This window comes from Sciurus vulgaris (assembly GCF_902686455.1).
Source record: "Sciurus vulgaris genome assembly, chromosome: 8".
Taxonomy (NCBI): Eukaryota; Metazoa; Chordata; class Mammalia; order Rodentia; family Sciuridae; genus Sciurus; species Sciurus vulgaris.
In genome coordinates, this window is record NC_136468.1 from 49,873,906 (window position 1) to 49,887,103 (window position 13,198).

The following is a 13,198-nucleotide window of genomic DNA, read 5'->3' on the forward strand; positions in this document are numbered from 1 at the left end:
GCTTTCAAACTCTTCGGTTATCTCATTTGTGTGTTCACTCATCCCCACTCTCTGTAAGTAACTGATTTTCCTTTTTAATACAGCACCCAACTCCGATTCTTCCTGCCTCTTCAAATCTCACCGATCCAACAGCTATTCCTGAGCCATACCTGTATGTCGTAGGCCGCAAGAAGCTAATGGATGCCCAGTACAAATGCTATGACCGCATGGAACAGTTACCACCTTACGAAGGAGAAGGTAAAGAGAAGACATGTGAACATATGTTTAAAACACCATTAAACTCTTCTTTCCATGGGTAGAGATGTGGTGGATAATTTAAATTTAATACACCAGCAGTTTCCACACTATGGTTTCTGAATGTATTTCATGTGGAATATTCATTTCAGTTCTCAACTTCATCTGGTTTCTTTTTGGTTAGCATCTGCCTGCAGGGTGAAATTACTGCAGTAACTCTGGAGTCACACCTGCAAGCAGGAACAATACAGGACTAAGTGAGGGAGGGGAGGTGAGAAATGACAAGAAGGGGAAGTGGAAAGTGGTGGGCAGAGAATTTGCCTGAGATGGAACCTGTCAAAACAGTCTAATTTGGGTTAATTAGGCATAGCTTTCCTTCCCTGTCAGTTGGTTGGCAACCCATGCCATTTCTTCTCCCTTTCTACCCCCAGTTCCCTGGAGAATTAGAAAAAAAACACATCTCAGCAGACATCATCTTCTCTAGAATGTTCTATGTGACTGCTGATACATTTTCAGGGCTCAGCATATTCTATTGGCTTGTAGAAGGCCCAGAAGAAAATTAAGATGTGATATTCAAGCATTAGAACATCCATTAATATCTTTTCCCATGCCTCCTAAAACATTTGAAAAAATTCAATGAGACCTTGTACAACCTTGTGCATTCTAAGGCAACCCTACTTGGCAAGGGGAAAAATAGTTAAATATACTCTACTACTACACGTGGTTTCCTTCCAAATGGTTAAAGTTCCCAGTTCCTATTTTTAGCATTTTCTTTAAACAGAAAAATAAAAAGTTAAAAGACAAGTATATGTTATTCTTTTGTCTGTGGTGGTTTCAGTGTTTATCAAGAATTGAAAGGGCATTAGATGCAACTCTATCCAAAGGTGAAACCATTCTTTGAAGGAAGTGAGACAACACACACACACAAATCCCTGTTATTTTCAGAGACCAAGTGAGTGAAATCTATTTCACTTTAGTCTTAGTCACCTTGGGAGGTTGAATTTTTGTGCTATGATCATTGTATTTTTTTTTTTTTTCCAAACGAAATTTTTTGAGAACTGCCTTCAAAGCTTGAGGCTCATTCTTTTGAATACCTTTAGAGAGGTACATCTTCATGTAAGAAACCACTTGGAGTCAATGAATACATAAAGTGATCAAACTGAGCATTATTTCAGTCAGTAATAAAATGTAATTCTAAGATAATAAGACTTTTTAAATGTGATTCACTAACTGACTGCAAGTGCAAATACAATAGGAATTTTGAAAAATTTCAATGCCCTTGGATTAAGAATACCACTCCCCAAGGTAACCCTTTGAAGGTTAATGGTTACCAAGATCTTTATGTTCTGAAGCCATATTGATGTTTATAAGCAAAGTTTTATCTAGGTATGAACTTGCACATAATTTCATAAGAGTTCCTCCTAGTATTTCTAAAAGATTCTTTAAAAGGACAGCTTCTGAAGGAAAGATTCAGTGCATATAACACATATTTCTTTTAAGGAACAAATAGAGTAAACCCTACCAAAATGTAAATTCCATTAATGATAGGTAAAGTGAATATCTTTATTTCATTGTTTCTGCTGCTGTCATTGTTTTTAACATTTCCATATCCCGGTGGAAAGTTCCAGAATAAGATATGCTCAATTATCTATGCATAGTTAAATCCTGCTGAGGATTCCACAGTTTTTGACAGCTTTCAATTGTATTTTAATTTTCTAATTTAAGCCTGGCCTCCCAAATAAGACATTTAGCATTTAGTTGTGAGAACCAAACTACCATGCAGAAAATTCAGTATCTCTTGTCAATTCCTAGAATTCAATGTTTATAAATAAATAAATGAACAATTTAAAAGATTTATTAGATGCAATATGCTGATAGCTTTGCAAAATTTATTCCTGGAAATTTATTTCAAATTTTGAAAAATTAATTAGTATCATGAATTTTTTCAAGTAATACTATCTTACCGAATTGTTCTTCAAATCCTCACACTGATAATGGTAGGAAAACAACATGCCTCACAAGAACTGCAAGGCCTGCTAATCTGAATTCAATTTCCTGGTGGAATATTTTAAAGAGTAAAGTTTTAGGAGGTAAAAAACATGAATACATCTCAAAATCATTTGATTAACAACCAACCTACGCCTTAGATTTACCTCACTTCACAATTAAATAAATGGAGAGCAGAGTAAAATGCAATCTTTGCAGCTGCTTGCTTTTTGATAAGCTCAGTTGTGGAAACTCTTACAAAGTAGGACAGACCCTGCCATTCGTCCAGTGAAATAATTGAGTCACAGATAGGCTAATGTTATTTGAAACTTTATTTTCATGATAAACGACTCTGGTTCATTTGAAATGTGGGCAATCATGACAGAGCAATGTGATCAGCTACATGTGGAATTGTCTTGGGACCACTCTTTTCATTAAATTTTATTTAATAAAATTAATAAACATTAATTTCTTTCTAACTGCCCAGGTCCGTACTGCAACCGCACCTGGGATGGCTGGATGTGCTGGGATGACACTCCGGCTGGAGTGTTGACCTTCCAGTACTGCCCAGATTACTTTCCGGATTTTGACCCCACAGGTAAAAAATTTATTTTTATTTTAAATTTTCGTTCTGAAGTCTTTGGAGTTTGCATGGATCTGAAAATATAATCATATATAAAATATGTCTATCTAGTCATACTCCAAGTTTTAGTACATTCTGAAGAGTTTCCTCAATTAAAATATTACTCAGGCTATATAAATACTGCAAGTTGCCTTTATTTTTTATATCATATTGCTGGTTAGTTATGCATAGTGGTATTAAATTTTTTTTTTATATTTTTAGCTGTAAATGGACATAAGATCTTATTTATTTATTTCTATGTGGTGCTGAGAATTTGAATCCAGTACCTCACACATGCTAGGCGGGTGCTCTACCACTGAGCCACAATACCAGCCTTATAAGTTCTGGTTTATAAAAGTAGTTTCTCAAAACTCTGAATAGTTTTATTTAATAGTGGGTTTTAAAAATTTTTTCAATTGTCACATTCAGTAATTTATGCAAAATCTTGATGTAGAATTTGCATACATTGGTTGGGCATGCTGTACACAATGGAAATTCTAAATAACCTTGAAAAATGTTTAATTAAAAAAATCAGGAGGTAGTAACTCTAGACACTGCATTTCTGTTCTAACCGCAGATTATTAAAATATGCTCAATAAGTAAGACTGATAGTGTAATAATTGATCAAACCAACACCCAGCTCTGAACTATCTTGGGACCAACAAGAACAACTGACAGATACATTAAGTAAATGAGTGACAACAAATTCACTTTAGTTTTAAAACTGCATATGAATGTTCCTCATTAAGTATCAAAATATTTAATGAATATCAAAATATTCAACATTATTTTCAAAATATTTTCATACACATTATCTCATTTTATACTCACTATAATTGACACAAAACTGTAAGTGAATGCAAGTCTCCTGAGCCTTTACCTAACCCTCTCTATATAATTAAGTATAAAAGTTTAGAAAACCAGTTGAGAACTATTATTTCTCAGTCTTCATATAAACTCATGCAGATTGAAATACTTTCAGAACTTTGAGGTCTCAATTTTGTCACACTGCATGGTTAGGAATCAAGCGGGGGTGCTCAAGCAGGGAGAAGGGGTAGGAGGAGAAGGTTCCAAGGGAAAAGTTTCCAAGTATAGTGAGAAATCAAAGGGCCAAAGTCACATGTTTGTGAATGGTCAGGTGTCTGTAAGCAGGTTGGAGGTGTGGAATTAGAAGTGTGCCAGGATTAGTGCTCAGGAGCCATGCAGAGGAATGTAGAAGGGTGTTAACAGCATCACTCCAGAGACTAAGCAGATGGATAAAAGTGGAGACTGGGACAGGTTAGACGATAGCGTGAAGCAAATGATTCTCTGGTTAACCAAGAAGCCAAGAAACTTAAAAAACAAAATAGATCCTGATGCCAAGTATCACCCAGAGATTCTGATTTAATGGGATTAGATATCAGAGTATAGTCTGGACATCAGGATTTTTAAACGTTCTGCTGTGAGTCGATGTGCAGCCAAGCTGAAACCAGGAGACAATGAAAGTCCAGGTGAGCAGGTGGTCAGGACCAGGGAGGCTCAACCCAGTGCACAGCGTAGCTGTGCCCCGGGCAGGCAGAGCGCAGCCTCAGAAGAGGCGGTTGCAGGGAACAGGGAGGACTCAGGTGAGAGAAGGCAGCCACTCAGCTCCAGGCACTGTGACTGTCAGGCCAGAAAAGTCCTGTCTCAAGAAACTAGAAAGAAATCTGTCCCACTGAAATAATTCTGGAACAAAGATCCTGAAAGGGGGGTGGAAATCTTCGTTATAAAGGAGACCCAGATGCTGAAACTACACGGGATTAGCTACAGATGCAACACGTTAAGTCCCTTTTAAAGGGTGAGATTCTTTTCCTGAGAGTAGAATTTTCACTCTGCTGGTTCAGAGGACATTTAAATGGCTCTAGAGTTCCAATTATAGCAGAGAAATGAGTTCATCCCTGGACAAGGTTTGGAAGATGTTATTTGCCGTTCCTTCAAGGGAAGATCTGATTTGTCTCTGAAATCAAAGTTCCACCTAAGTAAGGCAGGGATAATTAAAATGGAATTCTAGGGAGGTACTTTTAAAACCAGGGTCAGCCAGCCAACTTCTGGGAATTCCCATTTTGATGGAAAAGTTGAGATGTGAAAAAAGAAGGGGCTCTGTCCAGTGCCCTAACTCAAAACTACATTCCAATAAACTCTAAGTAAATGATACTTAATGATAATCCTTCGGTTCTTTATTGAGTCTTCCCAATAAATGATGCTTCATTAATCTTGATTTGACAACTACATTAGAGGTAATTTGATTGGCGCAAAGCACCATTCTGCAATTGAGGCTACTAGACCAGTTCCAAAGTGGCAGCAGGCTCCTGCCAACGTTTCTATAAATACTGACTAAAAGGCAAGGTTTTGATCAGCAAAATAGAGATTTCTGGGCACAGATCCATCTTTTCAGCCTAGTTTTTAGATGGAACCCTCTCAACTGGGAGATAAATCCATTTTCACAAACCACATGGTAAAAATGTCTATCTATATTCAACAAACATAAATTATTTAGGATTTTATTATTGCTCTAAAAGCTACATCTGAATAATGTACAAAAACTTTAACGAATTGTCAGTCATTTCATTTTGGAAAAAATTCTTGGTAAAAGATAACTAGTGAAGAAAGTATTGAAATTCAGAAGATGACAGTGTTCAGGAAGATGCTAATAAAGCAAAATTTAACAAGACGTCACTTAAGGCACTGCACCTGGAGTCAAGCAATCAACATGAACAACACGGTGCCAACGTGGTCAAAATGTGGTTTAGGACAGGGATGCCCATCATCCCTTTCAAATTTGTCCTGCAGTCTGTCCACGAGTGGAATGAACTTGTTTAGGAGAATACTGCTCCTTTATGAATACATTATTTTCCCCGCTGCTTGCTACATAACATACATGGCTACAGAGCTAATTTCTAACAATATAGTAAAGATAAATTTTTCCATTACAATCACTTTTTAAAAATGCCAAGTAAACTTGACATGATCACCATGAACAATTAGCATTAGCAAAATCATGAACAAATTTTCATTGCAATGGTGGAGATTTGTAATATGCTAATTATAAATTCACTAACTAGCATCTAAAGAGGTTTAAAGAAGTACATAGTAAAGTTGAAAGCTATGAATCCCAATATGTTTTTGTAAGGTGAAGAGAAATGATTAAATTAAATCTTTTTGAGAGGTGGAAAGATGAGTTCTTGCTATATCTCTCAGTTTGGGATTTCCATTGGATTTAACCACATGAAATTGCCAATATTTGACCATTTGACCCACAAAAACCACAATTTCTTATAGTCAGTCTTGTAAAAATATTACAAATAAAGAAAGATATGGTCTTCCTGTTCTCATATACTTCCCATTTATAAGCAGAAATTTGTCTGCTAAAAATATGATTTAGATCCTGGGTAGCACTTTGGAGACCAACAAACTTGGATTTAAAGCCTGGCTCAATCCTTGTGACTTTGTCAGACTTTGTAACCTCTCCCTATCTGCCTGCAGTTTGTACATTGGAAATGGCAACATCTGCTTCCCATGGCTTTGCTGAAGATAAATGAGACAACACATATTAAATAAAACACTTTATATTAACACATGACCCATATGGACTGTACTGACTGACGTTCACATTCAAGTTCTACAAAATGATTAGCACTTCGAAAGGGCTTTTAAGTTTTAACTTACTATTTTTTCCTTGGGATTTTGAGATATTAATGTTTTGATTATTTTTTTTTCTTTAACAGAAAGGGTTACCAAATACTGCGATGAACACGGGGTTTGGTTTAAACATCCCAACAACAATCGAACCTGGTCCAACTATACTATGTGTAATGCGTTCACCCCTGAGAAGCTGCAGGTAGGTCCTCTTTCAAATTTCAGTATTGGATGAGAATGCTGTTATTTATATGTGGAAATGGGTACATAGCTATAAAATACCTCCTACTCAGAAGTCAAGTGATTTTTATGGAGGGAAGTCAGTGGTGACCTACGAGTTAGGGTCTCTATGAAGTGGCATTAGAGAAAATGACAGTTCCTTTCTTGGTTGGCATTTAGTGTCAATGGAACTTCCAAAAGCACATGGAATCAGGCCAATTTGTGACAGAGCAGAGAGAGCCCATGAAATAGATGATGAGACCCCTCTGATGCCAGAAAGCAGGCAACATTTCAAGGGACTTCATAACATCTCCCTCCTGTAAGAGTTCTAAAACTTCAGAATTTTTTGCAAGTTGTAAGCTTATTACCCTCTCCTCCCTAATGTTGGGTAGGTTTACTACCAGGAATTGAAGGAACCCCTGTAGTGGAGATCCTTATTGGCTCATTGGTACAGTTATGGCTGTTCAGATTATTTTCAGAGAAAGTTCATTCTGATTTGCTAGTACGTGTGTCTTATTAGCTGCTAAATATTTCGAACATCACCTCTTAAAAACATTTATTTAAGCCAATGGGGAAGGGGCAGATAATGTCTCATGCATCAGAAATCTGAAAACATCGCTAAGTCCACAACCAGCCTCTTCATCCTAAAGAGCTGGGAAAAACAGTGTCAAATGTTTAGCTGGCCAGGGGATCTCTCAATATCCCTACTGGCTGCAACGTGCACCTGTTACTTCTTTCAGAGATTGGCACGTGTACTATATAATTACTGGGTTGGAACTAAAGGCACATCATGCTTGTGTTTGCTATTGAGAGACTACAGGAGTAAATTTTTTAAAATTCCATTTATTAAAAACAAAACAAACAACAAAAACATCAAGATGAATAGGCAGCTTAGAACCCAGTTGTCTCCTGGCTCCTTGTCACAAGCACAGGAAGAGGGCACCAAAGCTAGTGACCTCTTTACAAATTGCCTGATGGTACCCGAAGAGAGGATGCATGTCTATACCCTAATGGAGAGATGTTACTTAAGAAAGTCTGACTGAAGTGATATGTCACCAAATAAGGAATTCCTGAGTGAATGCTGTTTATGATTATATGGGAAAAATTATGCCCAGGTTACTGAATTGTTATAAGTAGTACAAACCCAAGTAGATAATTTTCATTGTGGCCATGTCTGACCTTCTCACCTAATATTATCATTCAATTGTTTTACATATCCTTCATATAAATAAAGTCACAAAAAGTTGAAGAAATCAACCCAAAATCTACTTTAAAAAAGAAAAACAAATTCTGAGTCTCCAGAATGACACAGGATAGCAACTAAATTATGAGCTGCTGATTTACTCTTATACACTTAGATAAACATCTCACAAAAATAAATATAGTTTTTAAAAAGAAGTGGTGTGAAGACAACCAAAAGAATATAAACTAAGTTATATAAAGTTTTCTTAGAAAAATAGAATTAAACCAGGCACAGTGGCATACTCCAATAATTCCAGAGACTTGGGAGGCTGAGGCAGGAGAATTGCCAGACAACCTAGTGAGAACTCCCAGATAGATAGATAGATAGATAGATAGATAGATAGATAGATAGATAGATAGATATGTGCTGGGGATGTGGTTCAGTGGTTAAATACCCCCGTGTTCAATCGCCAGTACTACTACTACTACTACTACTAATAATAATAATAATAATAGAATTAAGTTATACAAAGCTTTCTTAGAAGAATAGCCAGGAAATGAATTCCTGGAAGAAGAGACAAGACATGAACATTTATTTTCTCAAAAGTATTCCCAAATCCCTCCCAGGAAGTTCTCTGAAGTTTTCATCAGCTCCAATTATAAATCAACTCTTCCAATTTTATCATTATTACTTGTAAGGCTAGGAGAAGAAGTGCCATCAGGAGAATGATAGCAGTGAAAATGTCAATCAATATGTATGTATATGCCTGTCAAATGGTACAACAGGTAATTCAGGAAAAGTTGATTAATCTATATTGAAATTTCTGGAGCCTAGAAAGGTGATATTTGTTTGAGGACAATAATCATATACATAACTAAACGAAGGGCTCTACATGCATTAAGAATATTTTAACAGAATTAGTGCTTCAATCTCAGCTCCTTCACAAGGCAAGTGACAAGAATCAAAATACTCAAGGTACATAAATGTCATATTTATTCCAGAAATTCATAACACTTCATAGAAATTATCCTTCTTATCTATGTTACATTGCATTAAAACCAAGACCCAACAAACTGTAGAAGGAATTTCATACAAGAAGTCAAGATACAAAATATAAGTACAAAATTATATACAGATTATGTCTCATTTTTTAAAATAAAGCAAGGAAAAACAAAATCCCCAGTTCCAATTGATCAATTACAATGAATAAAACTAATTAATATTAATTTCAAAAGCACGTGTCAAAATTATATGCGTGTGTGTGAGAGAGAGAGAGAAAGAAACAGAGACAGACGGAGAGATTGAGACTAAGACAAAGACAGAAACACTGAGGGAGAGAAAGGGCAAAAGACAAAAAAGCCAGAGATGGACGATTAGCTCAACCTCTCCCTTCTGTATGGCAAAATTTTGAGAAAAGGAAAGATTATGGATAATGAGGAAAATGATGCCATGATATTATGCATTTCATGAAGGAAGACATTGACATTCTTTTGACTCAGTTAACACAACAGTATGAGAGAATTAATAAAATGAACTATAATTATGGAAAAATAGAATTAACAAATGACCGTCAAGGAATAAGTCTTCAGCTTCTTCAACGAACTAAATACTAAAGATAGCCTTCTTTTTTCAAATCTATTTATTTTAAATTGACATATTAAATTGTATGTATTTTAATCCTGGGTTAAATACAGGCACAGAAAAACCTGCCATTGTACTTTCTACTCTCTGTGTGTATTCCTAGTGATAAGAGTCAGGAGAATTTGTAGATTATTATTCTGCAGTTCTGTAGGGTAGACATACCCACTGTCTGTAAGACCCTAGAAGTTAAACCCTGCTAGGATCTCTTACTCAGCTTTGGGGTAATAATTTCCATGCACTTAAAATTACTTCCACAATGTATTTTTGAATGAGATTTAATTCATCTCGAGGAACTTTATTCTTTGAAAAATAGGTCAGTTGATTTCTAAAAAATAACATGAATAAACATAAAAATAATTTCATTCACTAAAGTATTCATTTTGATGTTTGTAGATGGTTTTAAAGACGGAAAACATGTTGACTTGCATCTAGAAACAGAAACTCCGCCCCCTTCCCGTGCTCATTCATTCATTTCTCTGTTTCAGAATGCCTATGTTCTGTACTACCTGGCTATTGTGGGTCACTCTTTGTCCATTTTCACCTTGGTGATTTCCCTGGGGATCTTCGTGTTCTTCAGGTAAGTATATTTACAACACCTGCTTTTTATCTTCTTCTCTAAGTTACTGAAATAAGTGGCAAATTCTGTAAGAGTGGGCCTGGGGTAAGGTCTCTTGCAAATCCTAAAAGACATGCACCATTGGTAGTGATGAAGTAGCAAAAAAATGAAATACTTTTGAACCCTATCTTTGGGAGAACACAAGGATTCATTATCATTTTCAAAGGCAATATGCCTCCTTCCACAAATAAGACAGGCCTGTGAACCCATGAGGACAGTATGTGGTAATATGGAAAGGTTCCATTGCTCCTCCGTCTTCTCCTATCCCCACTCTGATATACAGAGGCCATGGCTACAGGTTCAAATGCACCCTGCCTAATTATGAGCCGTATCACAAGTGCATTTACCATGGCTGGTGAGGCCATGATAGCAGTTAATCACAGAGGAAGGCAAGTCCTGAGTCTCTCTTATGACCTTAACCCGCTTGACCAGAATTAAAGTTGGTGGAAGAAGATGGCTCCTTGTCTAGTGTTAATTTTTTGTCCTTGCCAACCTACTGCTTTCAGCCACACTTGTCTTCTAAGACACTGTGAGGAATAATATTCCCATAAGGGTTTTTATTCTAAGGTTGTGTCTATTAAACTTAATTGCATTATCTATGCAAAGTGATTAGGCTGATATACATGCAGATTTTACAATAATGGAGAATTTTAAGTGTTGATTCCTTCTTCATCATGTATTTGACAGAGTAACATATGGCTACATTGTGATGTTTCTTAAATTTGGCATAATTTCTTTAAATCAAAGCATGTGGCACTACATTACCCTTTCATGAGAATTCTAATTTCTACACTAGAGCAGTATCTCCTTCCACTTAGAATTTTATACTCTCTTCCGGGCAAAATTTAGATTTTCTGTATTTTATTATAGAAAATTAGATTGATTAGGAAAAATCTTGATACTCTATTCTTCATTGTATGAATAGGGTGGGGCTAAATATCTGATAAATATCCATTTAGCTAAATGTATAACATGCATAAATATCTGATATGAAAATTCTGTAGAATTCCCAACAGGCAGAAGAACTACTTATTTTGTTCAAGCAGAAAACTCCCTTATCAGAATTTCCTATTGCTGTTACACTAGCTGAGGTAATAGTCAGAAAACCCTGGAGCAACTTGGGTTTAAATAACCTATAGACATGGTCTGGCAATTGCCATCTGCTAGAATAGCTAAAACCCCAGAAGAATGAAATTCAGAGATATGTTAGCCTATGTGAGAATAAGGCATAAAAAACACATCAGAGCATGTCTCTGCAAAACCCAACTCCAAAGATGTTTTTCTTTAGGCTTTATGTGTGAACAATTACATCAGAAAGCAAAATGTGAGAAAATACACAAGAAACAACTTGAATACTTGAGGTATTTTGTCTTCTTTAGGTGAATGTAAACAGAAGCTTTTCAAATAACTGTACATTTAAGTTAGAAACTAATATGTATGTTTGCATCACAGCAAGGCTTCCTAAAAATAAGGCTCCCACAACATAGCCCTTAGCTGATTTTCTAAATCATATTTACAAATGTAGGTTTGGAACAGACCACGCGTATATTCTTTGTAAATGAACTGCAGTTCAATAAATTTGTTAGAAATGGAAGTAAATTAGGTGGGAATGATACGGTATCTAGATTAGTGTCTGACACATAAAAAGTGTAATATGAGTCAGGTACAGTGGCACACATCTGTAATCCAGTGGCTCAGCAGGCTGAAGCAGGAGGATTTCAAGTTCAAAGCCAGCCTCAGCAATTTAGTGAGGCCATGAGCAACTCAGTGAGACCGCCTCTAAATAAAATGTAAAAAAAGAGCTGGGGGTGGGGTTTAATGGTTAAGCATCCCTGGGTTCAATACCCAGTACCAAAAAAAAAAAAGAAGAAAAGAAATATAAATATATGTTTGATATCATTATTATTGCTATCATCATAGTATTATTGGTAGTAATAATAGTTGTGGTGGTATGATACAAAAGAGGAAGATAAACTCCTTCCTAAGCTCAGATTCCAGATAGTCCTCTATACTTAAAAGATGTAGTTAAATGTACAGTCATTTATATATAGACTAATAGAATCTTAATTTGAATTTTGTTAAAATAGTATCATGATAGTACTAAAGAAAATGAACAAGGGGAGAATAATCAACTGTGTACACACCCTTAGCCCAACTATTATTTTTTCTTTATCCTCTTAATCTTTGTCCATATCATAGACAAGATTCTTATATTGCCTGGCTCAGTGATGCATACCTGTTATCCCAGCAACTTGGGATGTTGAGGCAGGAGGATCACAAGTTCAAGCCAAACCTCAGCAATTTAATGTCTCAAAATAAAACACATAAAGGGTTGGATATGTAGCTCAGTGATAAAGTACCCCTGGGTTCAATTCCCAGTACAAAAAATGACTAAGGAATACAAATACCAATTTGTAACTGAATAGCAAATAATTACATAAGTAAACAGACAATGAGCTCCTACCACAAATGGTTTAACAGAAGAAAGACTGATAAAGCAAAAAGACATGAGGTATTAATTGCTAGAATTAGAAGAGTATTTTCAATTATAATGATCAGAACACAGCAGAGTAATCACATAGCATGATTAATTTTGGAATGTCTGCTCATTTTTCAAAGGCTCTTCACCATGGTGAATAAATACATCATCTTGACTCTCACACAACTTTGATTAAAAAGTCTGCTTCTAAAAGCCAACTTTTTAAGCTTTTTAAAGCAGAACAATAGAAAAAAAGAAAAATTCCATATCTGTAGCTGTGCAACTAATAAATGTAGTCAGGACTTTAAAGGTAATTGTCAAGGGGGCATCTCTTAGTATTTTATTTGTCTATTCACTTAAACAAGTTATGAGATGTGAAAGTGAAATCAACAAAGAAAATGAGAATGTTCTTTCAATTATCATTTCTGTATCATGCCACAGAGGATGAGTGTTTAAAAATGTGACACATAAAAAAAAAAAAAAAAGTGACACATGGTTGGGAGACTGAGGCAGGAAGATTGCCAAGTTCAAGACCAACCTCAGCAACTTAGTGAGAACTTGTCT

General features: G+C 35.8%; 1 protein-coding gene across 4 annotated transcripts in view; it reads left to right on the forward strand.

The window, feature by feature from the left end:
- CALCR (calcitonin receptor) overlaps positions 1 to 13,198 on the forward strand; it is a 121,363-nt gene that overhangs the window by 83,125 nt on the left and 25,040 nt on the right. For all 4 annotated transcript variants that reach the window (XM_079149672.1, XM_079149674.1, XM_079149673.1 and 1 more), the window contains 4 exons: positions 84 to 237; positions 2,708 to 2,818; positions 6,586 to 6,698; positions 10,025 to 10,116. In XM_079149672.1, the coding sequence (XP_079005798.1) occupies positions 84 to 237; positions 2,708 to 2,818; positions 6,586 to 6,698; positions 10,025 to 10,116 (470 nt within the window). The remainder of the gene's footprint in view (positions 1 to 83; positions 238 to 2,707; positions 2,819 to 6,585; positions 6,699 to 10,024; positions 10,117 to 13,198) is intronic.